We start from the raw sequence: 23,593 nt of genomic DNA on the forward strand, positions 1-23,593 counted from the left end.
TTTTTAAGATAAAATGTAAAATGAAGAGGGCAGGAAACCTCCTTTCACCAGCAATTCTAAAAAAGGATTTTTATGTGCAAATATCAAAAGCAAATTTAGATCTAGGTTCATGCATCCCTCTCTTGACAAGCAGCTGCTGTGCAGGAATGCAGAACTGTTGGATCCTGCCTTCTGCTAGTAATTTTGTGCTGGCTTGAAAAGCTTCTTGGCCCTGTTCACCCGTTTGGGTGCGCACACACCTCCTATAAATAAAGAATGAGTCAACCTATCTTCCAGTTTCTTTCAAGTTCTTAAAAACACTGTAATTGTAATCACCACCCTTCTGTGTCATCGTGTGTGGACCCATGAGAAAGGTGCACGAGTGTGGATGGACACGTGCTCCTAACTCTTTCTTTACTGGATGTGTATGGGTTTGGGCCTCCTAATCCTTTATTCCATCTGCAGGATCTCTTGGGGGTGAAAGGGACTTCCCACAGTGTCAAAAAACCTTGTTAATGGTCATACTCAGCTTGCAACTTCCCCAAAAGAAAGGAAATGCATGCTAAACCTGCATATTTGGAGAGGTTAGACTCCATGATGACTTTAGAAAGCGATTTAGAAAGATTATTAGCTGAAAGGTTAACACATTTTTTCCTCTTTTATATCTGGTCAGAGAGAGGATAACATTTTAATTAACTGCTGAGGAACAAGAGTAAGTATGTGGGTGGCTGTATGTGTATTTATATGGATGCATGCTTCTGGGCTGATAAAATGAACCAGAAATTTTGCATGCTGATTAGAAAACTGAGTTTTATCAGCATATGCTTTTCTCTCTTTTTTTTTTCTTTTTCTGTTTAAATGCTAGGCATGTATTGAGGGGCACCTATTAAAGAAATGGAGCATTTCTTATTACTTAGAACTGTGCTTTTCTCCAGTTGTAGTAACTAATCCTCACATGATTGAGAAGGGTGTATAAAGGTGTGCAGGGTATTACTGAGTGCATGGAAACAGCAGTTTTTCCAAGACTGACTAATGCATACCATTTGGTTTGTGGCAAGAGTATTAAGGTGATGTGTGTAGATTAATTTTTACTAATAAAAATAATTACAGTTGAAGAAAAATGTTTTACCTCAGGTTCTGAAACAAGCTTATGCCCATAAAACCCTGACTGGATATAAATTCAGATGAGTCAGAAGAAACAAAGGAGCTGATTTAATGTTCTCTTGGCTGCGTTTTGCTGCTAAAGTCAACAGCTGACATATTGCTCCTGTGAGCTTCATGTCTCTTTTTCTGAGGTAGAAAAAGGGCAAGAAAGAAACAAAAGTATTAATGTAACCCTAGAATGTATTTGGTTTTATTTCCTGATACAGAAGGAAAATGTCAGCTTTTTAATAGCCCCAGTAAATATACCATCTGCTGTATGAAGGTTTCTAGTAAATATGTGATATATTTGGCTTACTGATGCATCTGACCATTTGGGGTGAGCAAACTGGGTGTTGTGTTCTAAATGAAAAAAGCAAAGTTTAGAAGAAGCTTTTTTTTTAAAAAAAAAAAGACCACTTTTTTTTAATGTTGGAGAAAGTATACTTGGAATAATGGGAGTGGTTACAAGTGCATCAGATTATTTCTTTTTGGACTCATTGTCCCTCTGAATAAGGCTACAAAGGCTGGCACTATGTTGCTGACTTCATATTTATAGTAGTAGAAACTAATGAAGCTTAAATGAAGTTATTTAAAACTAATGAAGACAACTAATGTAGTAACATAAAATCCAGAAAAAATTAAAACTGCATTTGTTCTTCATGTTGCTTGCCATCTTGTGCTTTGTCTTCTGCATTTCTCTCCCTTTGCAAGCATACTGTGGTTATTACTGCTCTACTAAGATGTTGCAATAACATTAATTTAAATGCCTTGCATTTAAATTAAGCATCTTTGATCACTGGTGCAGGAAGCCACAGTGACTAACAAAGGATGTTAGCTTATACCTCAGTTTTTGGTTATGTGTGAACCTTGTCAGATAAACTCTCTCTGCTGCACAAACTGACTGGTTAGCTGGGTGGCTTATTTTAGGGCTTCTTTGTCTTTTCCTGTCTCCATCTTTTCTGCTTTCTGGCTAATGTTTCAGAAATCATTTGCCTTACTGTAACTGTAAGACCAAATACCACAGTTGTGTCAGTTAACAAAAGCAAAAGAAATCTTTTATACAGTCTGTGAAGTGAAAGACTATGTGAGGAGCTTCTCTCAGAAACTGAGCTCTAGGTCTTCAAACTCATCTCTAGAGAAGAATTATGATAGCCTTTTCCTTATTTTTTAAAAAAATTTCATGTAAAAACACTTTAGAATTAAATGTTCAAGACACTTTAATATCCACAGGAACAAAACTTGAACACATCTGGACCACTGGTAGAAGTATTTGTAATATTCTTTCATCTATTAACAGTGAATCAGCAAAGATTTCCAGGCAAGGATGGTTTGGCATAGTGCAAGCAGTCAGTCGTAAACACGCAGGGTTCTCTGTATACCAGACCTCTGTACTGACTGGAGTTTTAAAATTTTTCTTAGTCTTCTCTTTTGCTTTTCTTCCTTAGAGAAGCTGAAGCCCCTGTGAATGTATGACAGGCATTCTGACACACTCCTGTTCCACTTTGTTCAGCACCTCAGTGGAGTTAGAGTACAGCTCACTATTACTTTATGATTTCCTTTCAGTGATTTGTAGAAGCACTTCCCAAGAGTTTGGTAACTGTCCTGTGCTGCTTTGTAAAGTAGTAAGAAACAGTATGGTAATTATTTGATTCTCTTTATATAAGATGATGGCATCAGAAAAATGCTTTTTATATTGGGACTGTGATAGTGCACTCTCAAGCAAACCTTCCTTCCCACTCTCTAGCTAGCATTACTCTGTGAGGCTTCCGTTTCTACTCATATATTAAATTTTGGTTGGTTTTATTTACTTGGTTGGTTGGTTTACTTTATTATATATAACCACTTCTGGGGTTTTTTTTGTTTGGTATGTGTTTTTTCTGGTGGAAGAGTTTTACCTAAAAAATTAAAAATTGCAGTTAAAAAAAAAGTAGTAAAAAAGATTGTAATAAAAATGAAGATGGTACTATAAGAGTTTATGCTTGCCTGTTCTACTAGCTAAAGTTTTAAGCCCAATCCCAAAACTTAGCATGGTCGTGTTCCCTGTATCTGGTGTTCTCAAACATAACTGATGTCTAAGAAAATCATTCTGCAGACAATATTTTGCATTCCTGAAATTCCCCCCGGAATGGGGGATTTCAGCTACTCAAGCCATTTTGTCTTACGCTGTAATTGTTACCAGGTGGTAGGTTTTTTACAAATGTGTCTTCTGTTCTCCATTTTTCTTTCATAAAAAATCTTGTACATTTGTATTTTGTTTTGTCTTGAATATAGTTATTTTTGATGTAGCAGTTGTGGATGATGATGGTTAGAATTAAGTGCACATTCTAGTAAGTTACTTTTTAACTAGCTGATACTGACTTCTAATGTCATAAAAATTATTGTTGTGGCTGTTAAACTGAAGTGTGATGATTAGCTGTTTGTCAGATCAGCCAAAATTAGGTTTGTTAAATGTGATTTTGAAGTTTTTGTTTCTTGAATTTCAGGATGTGAATTTCAGTATCGGCTCTGTTTGCCTATAAATTAAATATTAATTTGAATTCTTGAGAGTTATATCCACAAGAATTGGAGAATTGGTCTGGGGTCATATGCATGCTTGAAATTCTGGGTATCCAAATGGCATAATAATTTGCAGTAGCTTCTTATTACTTATACTGTAACCAAATACAAAAGCTGGGGCTGAATGACTGCTGGTGTTTGCTAAAATGCAGGATTTACTTGGAAGCTTTTTTCTCTGTGTGTTTCTCATTGCTCTGGTAGGGAGCTGCTGCTCTTTGATGCTAGCGTGTGTATTAGGATGGGAAGGGCTTACAGTCTAAAAATACAAAAATTATTTTTTAAACAAACAGAAAGCTGTAAAGGTGTCGAGAGTATATCACAAGTGGTGTGTTGAGTTTGAAGAAATGTTAAACAAGTCAAGCTGTTTTCTAGTTTCTTATCTTCAAGATATTTCTCCTCCTGCAGTGTGTCTGTTTTGATGCTTATTTTATCACTGTCTATAGGGATATATATCCCTTCATAATCCGTAGTTTACTGAAGTGCTGATCCCCACAGTTCTGCTCGCTTTTTGCTTCATTGGAGCAATTTCTAGATACTAATATCTTTCTTCCTCTGGGGTGGTGTTCATGGGAAGACTCATGAAAGTCTGAATTAGCTATTGAAATAGAGGAACTAAATTGAGTTTAACTGCCCTGTGGCTGTTCTCAGAGATCTGAACTGGTGCTGTCTCAGACCGCCCAAGCCCTCCCTCTGCTGCTCTGGAAGCAATGCTGGGTGCCACCAGTCAGCAAAGCCAGTCTGCTTCTCTGTTGCAGCTCTCCCAGCCTACAGTCCCGTTGCTAACTTTTGCACTTGATAAAGGTGTATTTATTCCTACCAAGATGCTGAGGTGGGTGGAGGGTCATGGTAGAGGAGGCCATTCACTGCAACCCTCTGCTGCCTGGGTGATTATCTCCAGCAGAGAGTCAGTGTGGACTGCTAGAGGCAGGAATGTTTGAAACTGTACAGGTGTTTTTCTTGGTGCACAAGGATTGGAATTCTTCTTCAGTATTTAGGCAGTTTTAATTTAATTTAGCTGAAAAACTTAAACTAAAGCAGAAGGTATGGCTACATGAACAAGTTACAGCAAGGCAGTCTAGGGTGTGGATTTACTCGGCATTAGGTGCTCTGCAGTAACTGCTCACCTGCATGTTTTTCATCCTGCAGAAAATTCATAGTTCTTTGATATCTCACTCCTTAATGAGAGTAAGATAAAATTGCCTAACATACCATCATGAAAACTGGACAGCTACTGTATTAATTTCCCAAGCGCCTTACGTTGTTCCTGGGGATGATTTCTTTAAAATCTTGGTAGCTAAAATGTTAATATGTTAAAATGTTAATATAATAATGATTTTTTTTTTTTTTTCTGGCTAATACCCATATACTGAGTGTGTAAAATAATTCAACTTTTTGGGTATAGTCCTCCTACCGTGTATGTCTAGTTTAGTCTTTGGTGTATAAGAACCACTTTAAGTCCTACCAGAAATTGTGTTCAGAATTGGTGTGTGTTTGAGTATCTCTTTTCATCTCATTAATATCAGATTATCAAATGAGTTGATTGCTTTTATATTTTTAAAGTAGGGACATTACAGCCATTAAATCTGTATTAAAGCCATCATTGACTCTACTAAAGTTTTCTTAGATTTTCACCCTAGTCCTAAGTTTGTAAAGTGGCTATTTTCAGAATGGATGTTGTAGCTATAGAGAAGAATTTCAGGTGATGGGCATAGCATATACAAAGTGTGGAACAGAGTAATAGGGAGTAGAAAGTGCTCTGATGGAATGTTCTGAAAGCTAGGGGTTTTCTCTAAAGGTATATTTTTGCACAGTAGGCTTTTCAAAAGTCATAATCTGGCTTTGAAGAACAGCAGTTGAGTGCCTAGCCTATTTATGCAGTTTGAAAAAATAAAAATTCCCACAGGGTGTTCACTTCCATTTTAAGTGCTTGATGTTTTGTGAGAATGTCAAGGTCTTATTGTTAATGTCAATGGTGAGGTGAATCTTAAACTTTTAGCACTGAAAACGTAGACATTTTCCTAGTAAACTGGAGCAAATTTGCTGTAGTAAGGACAATCATGTCTTTCTTTGAAAGTGTATTATGTGTTCATAGCTTTTTAAATTTAAAAAAAAATTTAGAAATATTAGGACAGCTTCACCTGCCACACTTTAACACGCTCATGGTTTTGGCATGAATCACAGAACATTTCTTAGGAGTTGGCGGTATCTCACAGCCACTGCATGTCTGTGCAGGTTACCTTTCATTTTTAAAAAGGGCATAATTGTTGAATGGAAAAATATTATAATTAGTTCTGAACTATTTCAGATTTTGTTTTCAGCACATAGATCCTTCTTCACAACTCTTCTGTTTTCTTTCTTGACACAAATCTTTAATTTGCTTCCAACTTCCTGCTCTTCTACCCACATTCCCATATCAGTTGATCTGCCTTTTGCCACCTCTTTAACATTACTCACATAACCTTGACTCAGCTTTGACTTTCCTGAAATACTCCTCTTTCTTCATCTTCAAAATCTTAATTATTGCTCCTCCCTTTGGCCCTTGCAGCTTTGAGCTCTGCAGTGGCTGGTACAGGTAGAAAACTACATTTCATAGCTTGACCCACCCAAGGGAGAAAAGCTCACTCATTGTGGATGGAGTGACCCTCCTTTATTTTAGGTTCTCATTAAAAGGGCCCTACTAATTAAAAAACTTAAGTGATTCATTAAAACCTAAGGGTCTCTAGATTCTTAAGTTGGTAATGGTCACTATGTGGTGAACAAAAACAGTTTTTCTGATTTTCCCACTCAGAATTGTATTTACCAAATCTTCTTTTCCTGTGCATTCCAGCTTTTAACTTCTATTAGTAGCTTTAAGAATGAATAGTGGGATCAATGTTCTGTACATTTAAGCTATTACAATCTATGGTTCTGACATATCTTAGTTTATATCTAGTTCTTCTAAAGCATTCAAAAATTACTGGAAAAGTGAGTTTTCCATTTTGACGTTTGGAAGGGTTTTGTTTGTTGTTTTTTTTCTTTTTGAGCAGCAGATCACTGTTTGCCCTTACACTTTAAAAATAAGAAATAAATAAAAAAAATTTAACTTTCAAAAAATGTTCGGTTTTTATATTATTGGAAGTCTATGTATTACTGACTATGGGGTTTTTGGAGATGTCAAGCTGATCCCATATCATGATTAGTTAACTTGGAGTTATTTTGCACAGGTTTGCAAATGTGACTGAAAATCTTCAACTACAGATTTCAGTCCAGAGTCAGCCTCAATTGGCGACTGGCTGAAAAACATTTTAATAGTTGGTGCTGAAAGCTGGCTGTAGGCATTCCAAGTCAATAACTAATTGGCTCTTCCACATGATATTAGATAAGGTACAGCAACTTCAATTAAATGTGTAAGAGGGGTCTTAACACTTACTATAGCACTATTGGAAAAGCGTTGCAAATACCTTCAGAGACATGGAAAATTTAATTAATAAATAATTGATAAGGTGTTAGGTAACATTTTTCTATGATTACTTAATGACTTTTTGGTTTTGTGCTGCATAAGTCATTTGGAAAGAGCCTAATCTTCAAAAGCGGTTAATAATCAAACTCCCACACCTTCTCTTATGTTGGCTACCTAAAATACCTAAGCACCACCTGTTTTTGTCCTGCCAAGAACTGTGTTTTTGTTTTGCATTAATGAGAAGTAATTCTAATACCTAATGTATTTGTTCATGAAAGCATCTGTTAACATAATCGCTTTTGATGCATTTTATTAGGCAGTAAATGAAGATACTAGCAATATACTACAACATCAATACTTTTAGAATCTCAAGTGCCACATTGCAGCAGTACATTAGGCTAAATATTTAAAAATAAATTTCATGTACTTATTATTTCAAAAAATTTCTCGTACACTTCTGAAGAAAGAAAATGAATCAAATATTTGCTGCTTGGGCAAATTATTCTGGCCTGGTTGCTTTCACAGCTTGTTCCAACATAATTTTATCTTCTGCTTACCTTGAAAAGTCAAGGCAATTTCAGGACAGAAGATTAACATTTTACTACTCTGCATCTTCTAATAAGCTGTAGTATTATGGAAGCCTTAATGGAATAATAATGAATTTGACAAAATGTCATTGCCTCAGTCTTGTGTTAACTTTGTCAACATAGAAAGAAGTAGGTGCAGACAGATAAATCTGTTATTAATCTAGAGAGGTTTCTCCATTGCTCTGCTACAGCTCAGTTATCATACTCATAGTCTCTGAGGAACCTCTCCATCTGAGACTTGCAGGTCAGGGTATAAGCATTTTTTCTCCATTGAGGCAACTTTATTGTGAGTGCAAGTGAAAATATGAACTCAAAACCCTTTAGCTGCTCTACCTGCCTGTGGGCATACTTTTACTAGTGGTATCCTGTGGGAAATAAAAGCTTTATTTTTTCATGAAAAGGATCAAGTTGCTTAGTGCTAAATGCAGGATACCACAGGGTAAAAGTGTGCCCGTGGCACACACACTTACCTGCACGTTAGTGAAGATTCTGGTAACTCACATTTTCACTTAGCCTAATTAATTTGTTCATCTAGCTTCATGAATTTTAAGGCTTCTCCAGATTTGTTATTCTGCACATAAAAGTGCTTGTAGAAAATACTGAACATGTAGCCATGACTGTTCAAAGGATATATGTATGTACAAACCTTTTCTTAAGTGGGATCTTGCACCTTGTTTATGCTGTTGAGAAGTAAAAACCTAATGCTTTTGGTTATTCAAGCAAATGTCTGAAGGGTCCAGGCATTTCCCACCATCACTGAAGTGCTGTGTGAACACTTTGTAAGTGGGGTTTTTAGGTGCAGAAATAGGGTGTCAACTTCTGTGAAATTTTTACCCCCAAACACTGTTGCTTGTAAGAGATTAATAGAGGGGAAGGAGGGAGCAGCATTCACACCCCTAAAGTGAAAGTGTTGCAAAGTTAGGAATTTTTAGGTGTGTCCCGCACACTGTGTGTATCTGCAGAATCTTTATTTTGAAATTTTGGAGGTGTTGGTTTGAAATTAACAGTTTCAAAGTATTCTGCTGAAAGAAAGGCTTTTCTGGGTAAGGATGTGATGTTTTTCTGAGTAAAAAAATCTGGAAACTGTAGAAGCAGTTTTGGGTGGTGAAAAATATCTCTCTTGCCCAGATTGCAAGATACACAGCAGTACTTTCAGCCTTTGCTTACACGTTGTCTTAGGCTGTGACTGTTGATACTAAAACACAAGTTTAAAATGCCATTCTACAAAGTGAAACTGTTTTATGTTTTAAAAAAAGAAAATTTTAAAATCAGCATCTATCAAGCTGTGTAAATATTGTGGTATCTGAGAAATGAAAATATTTATCTTACAGGAAAACCTAAATATCTGGGACTGTGCACACAGCAGCTAAGTAACTGGGGTAAATGCTTGAGACTCAAAAGATAATTTGTGGTTTCCATAACTTTTTAATTGATGAATTAATTGCTTATTAATTCTAAACTTTTAGTTGCTTTTCTTTTCTTGAACCAAATTCAGGTTTTCAGTCTCTGTTCTGAGCCAGTTTTTTTCCCTGTTGCTCATACACCTTTCCCAGCCTCCATCAGCTATGCTTGTGGCTGCAGACTCTTTCCTTGGTCTCTGTCTGCTTTCCAAAGCAAGAGCCACTTGTTCAGTGCTTTACCTATTCTGCCCTTTGTGATTCTATGAAATAAACAGTAAATTACCTGAACTGGGTCATTGGGTAGGCCGTGTTCACTAGTATTTGGATAGCAGTATTCTAGGTCTATAACGTTCAGGTTTTCATGGTTGTCAATCAATGTACTTTCTAGATTCAAATGGTTTATGCTTGCTCCTACTAGGAAGTTATTTTGCATTGGTGCAAAATCTGCTTAAGCACATATGTTCTTTAATTTATCTGAAGATCATCATCTTGATGAGAGATTTTCAAATTGTTTTGAGATGCTGATAATTCTGAATTAGGGTTGGTTTAAGCATTAGGCCATTAAAACTTCAGTTAGATTGAGACCATGTAGACCTTTGTTGTCAGACTGCACCTGTGCTGTAGTGAAGATTGGAGCTTATGCTAGTGAAGATCTCTTAATCTCATTTGTGTGGGGGAGTATCTAAAACTGTCAGGTAATGAAAAAATCTCTTTCAGACTTCTGAAAACAAGTAGAAATATTATAACTTCTGTATCTGTCTCTAAACAAATCCATTGTTACCTCTGCCTTACTTTTTCTTCTACATTAAAATAACCTAAAAAGGCTTAAAAGGAGTCGGGTACTGAATACCCCTATGGCAGTATAACCAAAAAAGTTTTGCTATGTCTTTTATTAGGTTCATCCTCTCATAAATTCTCATCTCTCCCTTTGGGTCCAAAGGAACCAGTGGGTCCCTGGCTCTGACAGATCAAGTCCAACACAGGAGCAGGCTGTTGGCACAGGAGCAGAACACACCAGCTCCCACACACCAGTGGGAGCCTCACTTTAGGGGGCACAAATGTGCAGCTATGGGCTGCATGATGCAGGACAGTTCTCGAGGTGATGTGGGGGTTCTGCTCTCCTGTAAACTCTGGTTAATGTTGTGAAACAATTGACCTTCTGAATGGCAGTGGAAATAAAATTGTGCATCTGTTACCACAGTTGTAGCATGCCCCAGGCAGACCACATTTAGTGGTTATTTTTAAAACTCCATAGCTGCTTTTTCAGATGGACACACCTTGGGACAGCTTCCAAAGGGAGAATCAGTTTTCTCCAACCTTATGATACAAGATTAAACTTGAAATATAATTGTTGCTAAAGAACCTGACTGTTGGTTCTTGACTCCTTAAAAATCAGAGCCTGAATGGTTCTGAGGATCTCCCAGAAGTCAGGAAACTGAGTGCACCAGTAGCATCAGAGTGATGGTGATAAAGTAGGAAAAGAGTTTGTCAGGATGGAGTTTAAAGGGTATGTTTTGCTTAACTTGGTTTGTAATGAATGTGTCAGCTGAGCAGTGGTACTTTGTGCATCTGCTTGCTTTTCAGTCTGCCATCTGTAATGGCCATTTCATGCTGCAAACAGGAGGTTGTGCTGTCTCAACTGATATATTAGTAAGTCATCAAGAATGTAGTAACTGGATGGTGAGACCTTATGGTCCACTGGGCTGTTAAATCTCAGTCATTAATATTGCTGTAGGCATCAAGGCTTGTATTAGGGTGATAAAATTTCTTCGTGAGAGTTGAACACTGATCTGCTGGACAAACCATGCTGGGAAAGTGATGTGTTAACTTATCTCTGCAAATACTGGGAGCCAAGAGATTGCTTCAGGAAGGTATTCTGACAAGGATTATAGAAATATTTGGGTTACATTGTAAATTGTTTCCACACGAAAGTTGATGCTATAGTTTAACAGACATTTAAATTAATCATACAAGATTAGATTTTCTAGTCTTTACATTCAGCATGAAAGAAGTAGGGAGGAGAGATGTGTGCTTGTCTTTTTTTTTCCCTGGAGATTACAAGCAGAGAAAAAAAGCGTATATGGAAAGTGGATACGTAGTGTAGTAGTGTAGCCTAATGCTGCAAAATAATGTATGTAATAAACTGATAAGAGCTCATTAAACAATATGAAATATTATTAGACATAATAATTTGATAAAATCCTGTGAAACTTAATGGATTTATTGCTTTTCTAAATCTTCCCAAAACATTGTACCCTAAAATACTAAGGAAAGAAATGCATTCCATAGTTCTCAGTCCCTTAAGCTATATTCCCATGTCTGTGTGCAGACAAAAAGGGTCTCTCAAGACCCACTTAACATGAAGTAACCTCTCTAGATAACCATGTAACCTTTTTCTTATTCTTTTCCTCCTTTGAAATTTCCATTAAAGGACTTTTAGTATTTCACCCTAATTCAGTCAATCTAAGCCATCCAGGCAGAAGCTGGTTTGTAATGAAAAAGGTTTACATTTATATCTATTTGTTTGGCTCTGTATTATTTATTGCAGTCAGAAAAGCTTTGTTAATTCTTTGACTCCACCAGACTCTCAGGGGAATGGAGGTATTGGAGTTTTACTGCCAAAGATACTCTGTGAAAGGCAATTAGCAAAATGTTTTATGACAGTGTCAGCAGTCTCACTTTCAGTCATATGTCCCTTGATTGGATAGAGACTCCCTCCTTCTGTCCTAAGGACAGGAGTAATCCTACTAAGCTGGGAGTAGTGGTCAGAATATTGTATAAAATAAACAACCATGATTTGGTAGTGCTGGAATTTAATGCTGGAACTGTAAGGTTTGCCAGGTATAGTAGTTATGGTATCTAATTTTCATGCTGCTGTAACAGAAACAAAATAATGCAAATAAATGAAGAGTTCCAACAGTAGTAATGGATGAGAATCTTATTATCTCATTTTCCCCTCCTCTCAAACTCTAGTCCCAAGCACAGGGCTTTGGGCTTTCCTGTATTACTGTTCTGTCAGACTTTCTGCCTCTTAGCTCTTGCCTTAAAGAAGGTGAAGAAAGTGTTAGTGTTTGTAGTGTTTCACATATGCAAATATCTTCATTTGTCTTTGGGTAGTTGTTCTGAGTAAAGATCATGCGTGAGGATTATCTACAAAGCACTTGACAGCAGAGTTGCCCAGACTTGGCTTGACTGCTGTATCTTGGGGCATTCACTATGTCTCTTGAAACCCCCAAAGAGGAAGAATTTGACTGTGCTTTCATGGGTGAAATTTATTCCTGAGTTTCCTCATGTTAATACATTAAAAAGCAGAACATTCTTTCAAATGACTTTGTGTCTTTCTTCTGCTCCCATGCATGATGGGCCTGCATGTGTGCACTGCTCAGAAATGGGCTGGCAGAGGCTGAGCAGTCTCTCTTGTCCCATCCTCTCCTTGGCACTCCCAAAGAGCCCAGCCAAGGTCTAGGGACAAGGCCTCAGGCAGCTGCTGACTTAATGGGAATTTTGCTGGAGTGTGTACTGTGATGTGTTGAAAATCCCATGGACAATGTTAATTCAGTGTATTATTACAACATTTGCTTTATGACGTTTTGTTTTTCATTGATGATTTGTAATATTTTTCTCTTTCCATCTTCCCCCTTCTTTGTCCTCGAGGTTGCATGTAACATTTCAAGTTCAAATATGCCATTTGCAGCACTAGCACCAGCAGAATGCTTTGGATGATGTTGCATAGCAACATAAAATTTGTGTCAAATGTTTTGCATTCTCCTAATACAAGTTTTTTGGTGGTTTTTTTTGTTCTTTTTCACTTGAACTGCATTGCCATTAATTGGGGTGAAACCACTGGCACACTAGTATGTTTTGAAGATTGTTACAATAGAAGCAATGCCCACCATCCAAAGTCTGGAGTTTTCATTTTTGTGTTGCAGTAATTTACTGCTCTGTCAGCTGTAAGAAACCTGAAATAAATGGTGTGTGAAAGGAAGAACTATCTCTGAACTTTTATGTAGCCCAGAATAATATTCTTCTTCTGTGATTTATTATTTCATATACCCCTTATGTTTACAGTCCGTTTTCCAGTGACATAACTGCAACTGTATTATTCATTGATTAACTGGGGAACAGAATTTGGTGAATAGCTTTTTCCAGTTTCAACACAGTTCAAAAACCTTAAGTTTATAAATTAAATATCTTTTCTAGCAACTGCCTAAGGAACCATGGTCACAAATTGGTTTTGAAGCACAGCATTTTTACAAGGAATGTGGGCATTTTGGGGGAGTGCCCAAGTAGGATTGAAGGGAGTGAGTTAAAAAAATGTCAATTGATGTATAAGCTTGATTACTTCTCAAGAGAACATCCAACCTGTGAAAAATGAAGTAAAGCAGAGAAATTAATACTTTACCTGACCACTGATTTCATTATCATGTGGGTAGCTATATATGAAGGTAACTGAAGGCATAGCAACTTGAATAGATCATATTAGGTAGGTAGTTCATCTATATGTGATATGGTTAAAAACAGAGGAGGGGAAAAAAAAAAATCTTTTTTCCCATTGTAGAATAAATTTGTAGTGAGTGTGTTCCAGAGTCTGCACCTCTAGGCTGACTGTGTCATCTCAAGGATGTGTTTCCAGTCTTAAATGTGCGACCCTGTAACTATTCAGCCAAAGGTGCAATAGGAGTAGAGCAGGGGGATGGAGATGGCTTTGTGTGCATCAGCTTTACTGCCTCTGCACTCAGCAGCAGGCAGCATAAAGTGTGGAGCTGAACTTTCTAGTGGGAGGTTGTAGAGAAGATGAAGTCATTCGAAGAGATGTACAGAGGAAGGCACACAGACACGTGTTTCCCCAGGAGAGATTTTTAGTAGATGATAGGAAACAATTTTTCATTATGAAAATGATGACAGTGCAAGGGGTTGCCTACCAGAAGGGGTGAGGAAACTGCATCCTTGGAGAATTGCAGCTCCCTTGGTAATGGCACTCAACAACCTGATGCAGCTTCAAAGTTGGTTCTGTCTTTGAAGCTGGCAATGTTTTCAGCAGGGTGACCTCCCTGCTTTGAGCACCAGGTAACCTCCAGATGTCCCATCCAGCCCAAAGCATTGTATGATTTCAGCTGGTTTTCCAAAGATTATCCAGAGTCATGGGCTGGTTTAAATCAGTCTCTAATGAAGCCTGCCTTTGGCATTGGTATGGGCTAGGTAATACTAAGTTTATTTCAAGGATGTAGTTTTTTTCTTCGCTTTGGGGTTTTTTTTTTTGTTTGTTTTTTGTAATGTTTACCTATCTGTACTTGCACTGTAGGCTTAGTTTTAGTATGTCTGCTTTCTTTTTCTTGTGCCTTCTGTGCATAGAATTTTTTAGGTATGTATAAACATGAAAAGATTTTTTTGATACCTAGCTTTGGTATGAAAACTGTACACTGTACACTCAACATGTAACAGATACAGGCAAGGAATGTGTTTAACCAAAATCTTCATCTAAGGCATTCCAAAGAAATATTTCAGATACCTTCTGTACAATTTGTTCCTGCTTCTAGCTACTTATCATCAGTTCCAGAGCTTGAGGTAAATTCCATACTTCTGGTTGCTATTAGAATTCCTGCTACCTAGAATTAATTATTATTTTGACAGTATCAGTTCTGCAGCTATGAAAAGCAAGAGTCTCTAACTTAATCTGATGCCGTAATTTATGATGGGATATCCATTTTCCATTTCTCATAATTACGCAAAGACTTCTTTCCTCTCAAGCAGTGGCACATATTTCCATGTCTTTATCAGTTCTGTATGTTTCATTAAAAAAAAATTCTAAGCAGCAAGAAGGAAGTTAAAAATAATTGTTACCATGTAGCTATTATAATCTTATTAATAGATATGTTTGCATGCATTAAATTTAGTTTTTTACTTGCTATGAGGACATTTGAAACTTTTTTTGTCACTGTACTTTCATTTTTCATTGCAAAAACTTTTGCATTGCTTTATCTTTTTAAAAAATGTTAGTTATAAGAGCCTTCCGTGGTATTCTGATCCATATGTTGTCATATATTTACTTAACATCTCTGCCTCTGGGGTTTTTTTTTCCTCCTCCTTAAATTTAAACAAATTTTATTTAATTTGGATGATACACTGTTTCAAAGCTTTTTGCACTCCTTGTGATTTTATTTCCTTTTTGTTGTAGTAATCAGCATTATTTTTAGCCTTGCTCAATTGGATAGTATCCGAAGAAACACTATTGATTTGAATTAAATGATGACTATATTGATGAGCTTTGTTAATGATATTGATTTGCAAGGTCAATCGTTTTAACAAAATAGAGAAACAGTAGAAGAAAATAGAAAGGAATTACATATCTAGGCAAAAAAAAGTGTTTTTTTGTGTTTGAAAGTGATGCTGTGTCATCAGAACAGTGACTCTAGTGTGAGTTCACATCATGTAAGGCTTGTAAAGTGAAATGGATGTGATGGTATTTTACTCTATATACCATACTTTTGTCTGTCCTTCAGTATTAAAAAAATGTTGACTGAACTGTTTCCTGAAAAACAGGAAGGTGAATATAACATTTTCTATACAATTTTTAATATATAAAAGAAATGCAAATGGGAATGCTAATAATTTTGAACTTTGTAGTGAATAATAAAATCTTTTTAGAACTATTTCTTTTTAAAATCCTGCATTAATTGTTTCCAGAAGTGTGCCAGTACCAGTGTGCCAATATATTGACACAACGATGGGGTTTGAATAACTTAAAACTTAAAAGCTCAGTGGCTTTTGAACAGTGCCCATGGAGTGAAATGCTGTCATCTCATTTAGGGCCTTTGTCATTTGTAGAACAGTGTGCTAAATGCTGGGGCAAAATAATCATTATTCTTGGTTTTGTCTTGTGAATTGAAAGCACATTGATGTATCAACACTGTGCTGTTTACAATTGCTTTTTTTAATAATTGAGACTTGAAAAGGCCTCGTCACAAGCCAGTTTCTTTAATTATGGGGAGAGCTTTTATCTAAAAGTCTTGCAATATTGGACAATAGAAGCCTCTTAATTTCAGATTAGTCTTTGTCCAGTGATATATTGCAAAAGGGAAACACATTTGTTTGGATATAAACAATAAAGAATGGTGTATGGAAAGTGGTATGTCCCTCTGGACGTTTTCTCACAGGAATGTAATTCTGCACCAAATCTCTCAAGAATTGTGTCACCACTGTGCTGCAGGAGATAACAACAATAACCATTAAAACTGAAGTATTGCCATCTATTGTTAGGCTGTTGTTCCTGTTTTGACCCGTTATGCTCTTTTAAAGCCATAGATGGTTTATTTTGCTTCAGCCTTCTGATCCACCATCTAAACACTTAAATAGAAAGCATATTGATTAAGATAATGTGGATGTCCACATGGGTTCCATTCATGATAATGTTTATGATAACATACTTGTTAGTCCAACATTTTCATTACTCTCCCTCCAAGATGTGTTACTTCCTTTGTTCCCACTCTCTCACCAATGTAGAAAAGTAAATACAATATCTATGGTTATTGCAATTTCAATTTTTTCCTCCAGCTAACCTTGCTCTTTTTGCAAATATTCTTTAGACAGTCAAACCTCAACTGCATTTTCTCAGCAGGGATTTCTGTGTTTAGTTTTATAGCTGATCTTAAATGTGAGACTCCCAACTCTTACTGTTTCTACTGTTTCTATAGCAACTAGAGAGGTGGAGAAGCATCAGCATCGCTTTTCTTCCCAGCTGGTGTTTTGTGTTCTCTGCAAGGCGACAATTTGAGTGAAATAGAGAAGGTATTAACTGGGATGTAACTGGTTCAGAAGTATAGTCCTTGTTGTGTTACCTCACCCTTTACTAAGGAGTTAGTTATTAATTTTGAGCAGGGCTTCTCAGACTTTCTGAAATAAAATTCTGTCCTCTTGGAAAGGAACATGATTGTGTATCATACTAAGTATTTGTCAGGTTTTGGTCTCTTAGCTGCTTGGGCCTTCTGTTTTCTTCCACCTAAACCCCTGTTTTCTTCATCATGTGGAAAGCAATAAGATTTGTTTCAGTGACTAGACTGGTGCATCTAACTTGAATGTAACCTGAACATACGTGAAATATGGATTCTTTAATTATTTGGATTCCCACTTCTTAATCTGATTTTACAGCTGTCCAGTAACTATATTATACTAGACTCTAATTCTACAGTGGGCTATTCAGTGATTGTCTCAGTGCAATATTTTTATAGTCTTTTTTTCTGGATATGTAGGATTTTAAGTGACACATTCTCCCATTACCTACTTTTCTGAGGATCTCTGATGCTAAATTAATCCTGCTGAAATAACTTAAAGTCTTTCCTTTATGCGTGAGCACCTGAAGTTCTGCATCTCTGCCTTGGTGCCACTGTTTTAGCCAAGGAAGCACCCCTGCTCCATGAGGTTTGTGTATCATGAAGGCTTTGGGCCCATGAGGAGTTTCGCTTTACAGTGGTTAAGACATTATTATGTAAAATAACTACAGAACATGATCTATGTCTTAGGCTCCTCTTTAGATGTTTATTAAATAAAAATAATGGGCATGAGAGCTGGATACCATTTGTCTCTGCAGAAGGATGAGACCTGTTGGGTTAGTGATACTCCTTGACTGATTAGTGTACATGAAGTTGAAAATGCTTTCCTAACCAGAACAGCTCTAATTAGCAAAAGGAACTTGGGAAGTCCTTAAGTTTTTAGTAGCTGATAACCAAGAAGTAATTGGCTCGTGTGGGAAATAAGCAAGTTCAGATGCTTTCTCCTCTGACGTAAGGAACAAGTTTGCTTGAAGACTTAACAGCTTGCAGGAAGCTGCCACAATGCAAGTTGTTATTGAGACAGTGTGGTGTGTGAGTGGGGATCCCATGAAATACCTCTAATCTTCATGGTGATGGTGCCTCAGGAGAAGCACTTACTCTTTGGGAAATAAGACTTAAGTTTTCAGTTGTTTCACCCTTCATTCCTTCTCTGTTTTCCCTCTCTTCCCACCATGACTCTCTCAGAGAGATTCACAAGAGCTAATTGAAATGCAATCTGATTAAGTCTGTAAATCAGCATGCTTCTCTGCTGGCTGCCTGAGCAGGGTTCTCATCCTCAGTGGATTAAATAATGGTGCAGATTTAAATTTTAAAGGAAAAAACATCTCTTTAAAATATTCTTGTTTAAAAATACATAAATGGAAAAATTCCTTGTTTCTATAGATTGTAACCTCGTGTATCTTCCTCTATGTATAGGGCCACTAAGTTGCTTAGGAGTTCAGAGTGTCTTTCTGAAGCTGAGGGACCTGGTACTGCTAAACCCAAGGAAGAGAAGGCTCGGAGGGTATCTCACCAATGTGTATATATGTTTGATAAGCAGGAATAAAGAAAACTGAGCCAGAATCTTCAGTGCTATCCAATGGCAGGACAAAGGCAGTGAACATAAGTTAAATCCATGAATAAATTTTATTTTATTTTTTTTTATTTTTACTGTGAGGGTGATTAGGCACTGGAAGAGAGGTATCTCCTTCCCTGGAGGTGGTTAAAACCCAGCTGGAGTTAGGCCTGAGCAATCTGCTGTAGCTGACCCTGTTTTGAGCACGGGGGGCTGGGCTTGATGATTTCCAGAGGTCCTTTCCAACCTGAACTATTCTATGAATATTGTGAACATTATGTCAGCGGATAAAATAGTACTTTTCTCTATGAAAAAATTACTACTTGAAGAATTTTGTACTAATACATGTAAAATGTGAATCTGAGTTGTTTTGGTTTAAGAATCCCATTGTATCAGCCTAGCTTTTAAATTTCATCTTTAATACATCTAGTTATCTCTTAGCATGTAATTTTTCTGTAGAAAAAAACTAACCCAGAAATCAGTGCAGTAACAGCATTTTTATCAGCTCTGTTCGTGTGACAAATACATTCCACTGTGCCTAAAATTGAGTCCTGAATATAAGAGTCTTTTGAAGTGATTTTGATTCATAATCAACTCTCAAATCAAGGTTGCGAGGCAGAATTTTAAGGAAGAATTCTGTCAAGGAGACTGGAGTACTGTGTCCAGTTCTAGAGCCCCCCAACACAAGGAGGACATGGAGCTCTTGGAGAAAGTCCAGAGATCCAAAGATGATCAGAGAGCTGGAACACCTCTCTTATGAAGACAGGCTGAGAGAGTTGGTGTTGTTCAGCCTGGAGAAGAGAATGCTTTGGTGAGATGTTATAGCAGCCTCCCAGTACCTGAAGTGGCCTACAGAACCTTTTTATGAGGGTGTGTAGTGATAGGAAGAGGGGTAATGGCTTTAAACTGGAAGGGAGATTTGTTAGACTGGAAGTGTTTAAGGCCAGGTTGGCTGGGGCTTTGAGCAACGTGGTCTAGTGGGAGGTGTCCCTGGCCATGGCAGGGGATTCAAACTAGATAATCTTCAAAGTCCCTTCCAACCCAACCCATTCTATGTATCTATGGATTTTGCTCTCTTGGTTGGGACAATTTTAGCCCCATGATTTCCCATAGAGGTTAAGTGTACTGAGAACTTGTATGCTTTCCTTACTGCCAGGTTTCTGAATATGCAGGATGGGATTGTGCTGGTCTCCACCATATTCAATTCAGGGTAATACATAAATGTGAAACCAGAGTTTGACCAGCTGCTTTTGAAGTGTTGATTTCATTACCAGTAAATGTCAGCTAAATGCAAGCATCATCTTTATCTTTCCTATATTTCCTATATTCCTATGTGCATTTACTCAAGATGACTTAAAAGAGCTATTGCATTCTCCAAGGAGTGCATGTGCCCTCTTGGGGAGTTCCAAAAAATGTTGGAGAATGAAAAGTTGGGAAGGGTGTTGAGAATTATCCCGAGCTTAAAAAAGGAGGAATAAAAGAGGCAATGGCATCTGGAACAGAGCTGGAAAGAGACTGTGCCTGGAAGCCAGGGATGAAGCAATGGGGGTGAGGTAGAAAGGGAGAACAGCTTCCTGGGGGAAAGAAGAAAGAACAGATGGAGTGGTGGGGTTAGTTTCCTTTGATTTATTTTCTCAAAAACGGTAAGGATTTGCAAATATAAACCAAATTAGTAACCCTAGTTTGAGTGCCTCATTTCAGGTAAATAGTGGCAAGTGTTAGGAACAGGGAAATGAAGTGAGCTTCTGATGTTGGCCTTCTGGACGTCTTTCAGATTCTTGAACAAATCCTGCTCAGGCAGGCATTAGAGATGTTAAATATAATTGTTTTGGTGAACCTTCCAAAAAAATCTGCTTTGAAACTGTTATGCATTCAAAACACTTCGTGTTTTCAAACTTGTTTACTTCTTTACAGCTGTTAACACAATAGGGGAAAAGGTTCCAAGGAATGACTATTGATGTCTGAGGGAACTTCGATCCTAATTGCAGAACAATTGTCGTGATGTCATGTGCAGATTTCATATGGTTCACAAGCAGCTGATTACGAACAACTGCAGGGTGCATAAAATGCCTGTAAAGGTTTTGTTCTACTTGAAAAGCTGCTGTTTATGCTGTCAAAAGCTTGTGGATGTAGCTCTCTGAATACTCCTGTTTTAAGCAAATTCTTGTAGCATAAAATGAACTTACTTTGTGGGAAAAAATACTTTAGCCAATGTGATTTTTATAATTCCTGCATTAAAACAAGCAGAGTTCTAAAAATGTCATTTCATATGATGGAAACAAAAGTATCTCCTCTCTGCATTTGCATACCAAGATTTGGCATAATTTCAATATGTTATGTTAGGAAGATAAGTTCTTGCCAGATTATTGATGTGTAACGTAAATTTTGGCCATGCATAAAATTTTCCTATAGATGAAGATCACACCTGTTAAGGTTGATCATTCTGGTAAAAATGGAAACGCAGATCTAATTACAGATTGCATTTCTCACTGTGAAATGTCATAATAATTTACTGTTTTTCTAATTCTGAAATAGGTAACCAGAGATAAAAACTAAATGTCAGTAAAATATAGAGGTATGGTAATTTTAGACTGGCATGGTAATTTGTATGAGTACTTACAGATATGTTTTCATTATAAAATAAATGTATATGTTTTTATTATTGTTGATTATTGTTGATTATTGTCTTCAGTGACTCATCAACTAAATATTCTTTTATTTTCCAGAAACCAGCAAACATTCTGGTAATGGGTGAAGGTCCTGAAAGAGGAAGAGTCAAAATAGGTGAGCATTTTGAGAAATTTTCATTGCATAGCTAAGTAATTACTTTAAAAATTGCAGCTTCAATGTATGATGGAAACAAATCTTCATTATTCTTTGAGTGTATGTGTGCACGTCTAGTTCAATTATAAATCTCTTTCACTGAGGTTCCAAGCCTCATAGTTTCCAAACATATTAGTAGACATTTACAGAGCTTACCAAGGATATCTGGTGATATAAAAGGATCTGTAAGAAACAAGAAAGAAATAAGCATATAAAATAATGGCTATGGCCAGGGTTCATTTGACTTCACTATAATTGCTTAGTATAACATTGTTACTTCTAACTTAATATTTGTTCTTATTTATTTTTATAGAAATAACATCCATGTTTGTAGAGGTCCAAAGGTTTGCTATACAAATGGGTATTCAGTGTCAAATTGGGAAACACCTGTAACCATGATGGTCTTGATCCAACATCTAATAATCTGTGCAGCTCATAAACCTTAACCATTTGTATATAAACGTTTTTTAAGCAAAGTGGGGCAATAATCAAGAAAAAAGTAGTATATTGGAACCTCTTTTCTATTCTTCAACTTATGTTGTATTTGAAAATGTTCAGCTGGTTTTTATTTATACAATGGGTAACTGCAGGGAAATTATATTTGGCATTTCATAATCTTGGAAGCAGAAAGATTTAGGTAAAATTATATAAAAGAGACATTTCAGACTTAGATTAAAATGAGTAGTTTTGAATATACACCCACATTTTGTACTTTTCCATCTAGCATTTATTAATGTTATTTACAAGGTTATTTCTAGAAAGATTTTTTGCGTTATACAAAATGCTTTAATTTAAAATACACCTCTATAGCAGTGTATGCTCATTGATTTCATTGATTTTCAGTCTTCCTGATTTTGGAGTTCTTTCCTCCAAATCACATAGGAAGCATACTTTGACATATACAGCAAAACAGCCTACAATGTTGGATTTTTTTTTTTTTTTTTTTTTTTTTTTTTTTTTTTTTTTTCACTTTGGGTAAATACGTTGCAGTCATGAGGGCTCAATTTTATAAACATATATATATGTAAAAAAAAAAAGATACCTACTACTGTTTACTGTAGCCAACCAGATTTCTGTTAGAGTTAAATAGGTTACGTGAAGCTGTACAATACCATGATGAAAACAATTAAACATCATCCAACATCATCCTTCATAGCCTCATAAATGAAGACAAGCCTTAGATAAATCACCCTAGTATTTTTACAGTTAAATTGTTGCTTTCTTAGAAACTGTTTTTTAAGTTTTAATGGTTTTGAGCTTTTGTTATAACTGCTTTATGGCAATACTGTTAAATTCTGATTTATTTCTGTCAAAATGTTAAGCTTTCTGTTCTTTTTCTTTCTTCCCTCCCTCCATCTTCTAGCTGATATGGGTTTTGCAAGATTGTTCAACTCACCTTTGAAGCCATTGGCAGACTTGGATCCAGTTGTGGTGACATTCTGGTACAGAGCTCCAGAGCTGTTACTTGGAGCAAGACATTACACAAAGGCCATTGGTAAGATTTGTATAAAAAAGAGGTCTACTTGTAAGTTTTGTAGAGGAGGGTAACTTTATAGTAGATCAGATCAACTGACCAGCTCGTTTTTTTTCCTGAAGTAGCAGCAGATGGAGTATGATCCAATCTGTAAAGATAAATCCAGGTTGAAACTTTGAGGGCTGTGCTTTCCCTTTTCAATATGAGTTAAGGTTAATGTTAGACGTTTTAAATGTGTTGTTTGTTCTCGTTTCCTTTTAAAATAAAAATATTGTTTGCATTTTTTTATATGGTCTTGTGATGTGGGCTCAGAAATCTGGTAATCCTGCAAGCCTTCAAAAGGGCAGATTAAAGTGGCATTTTTTATGGTGCATCTCTGTTAGTGTCCAGTTGGGTGGACCAACACTTTTAATTAGGTCTCACAGTCTGACTTTTTCAATTACGTCTTTCTATATATATAGTTTATAAACTATATATATATAACACCTATATATAAATTTTATAAAACTACCATATGCAGCAAAAACCTTAAAAAAATGAATGATGTCACCTGACTTTGCGTCACCACACTTCACGTTTCATTATTCCTCTCCTCTCCCATTTGGAGTCCTCCAGTGCAGGAGGTCCAGAGTTGGGCAGAATGCTGCTTTGTTGATCTTGCCTTGAATGTGCAGGAGCTGCTAAGGGAAAAAAGACCAATGTCTACATTAACAAGAAGGGTGACACAATAGAAGTGCATCTGTGAAGCAAAATGGCTCTGAGTATGTAGCATCCACATAATACACATTTGGGAGAAAGGGAAGTACTTTGG

The 23,593-nt window shown here is 36.7% G+C and overlaps 1 protein-coding gene across 3 annotated transcripts in view; it reads left to right on the plus strand.

The window, feature by feature from the left end:
* Nucleotides 1-23,593, plus strand: part of CDK19 (cyclin dependent kinase 19) — a 122,818-nt gene that overhangs the window by 63,379 nt on the left and 35,846 nt on the right. For all 3 annotated transcript variants that reach the window (XM_071741166.1, XM_071741167.1, XM_071741168.1), the window contains 2 exons: nt 21,212-21,269; nt 22,672-22,803. In XM_071741166.1, coding sequence (XP_071597267.1) covers nt 21,212-21,269; nt 22,672-22,803 — 190 coding nt within the window. The remainder of the gene's footprint in view (nt 1-21,211; nt 21,270-22,671; nt 22,804-23,593) is intronic.

This window comes from Heliangelus exortis, chromosome 3 (assembly GCF_036169615.1).
Source record: "Heliangelus exortis chromosome 3, bHelExo1.hap1, whole genome shotgun sequence".
NCBI lineage: Eukaryota > Metazoa > Chordata > Aves > Apodiformes > Trochilidae > Heliangelus > Heliangelus exortis.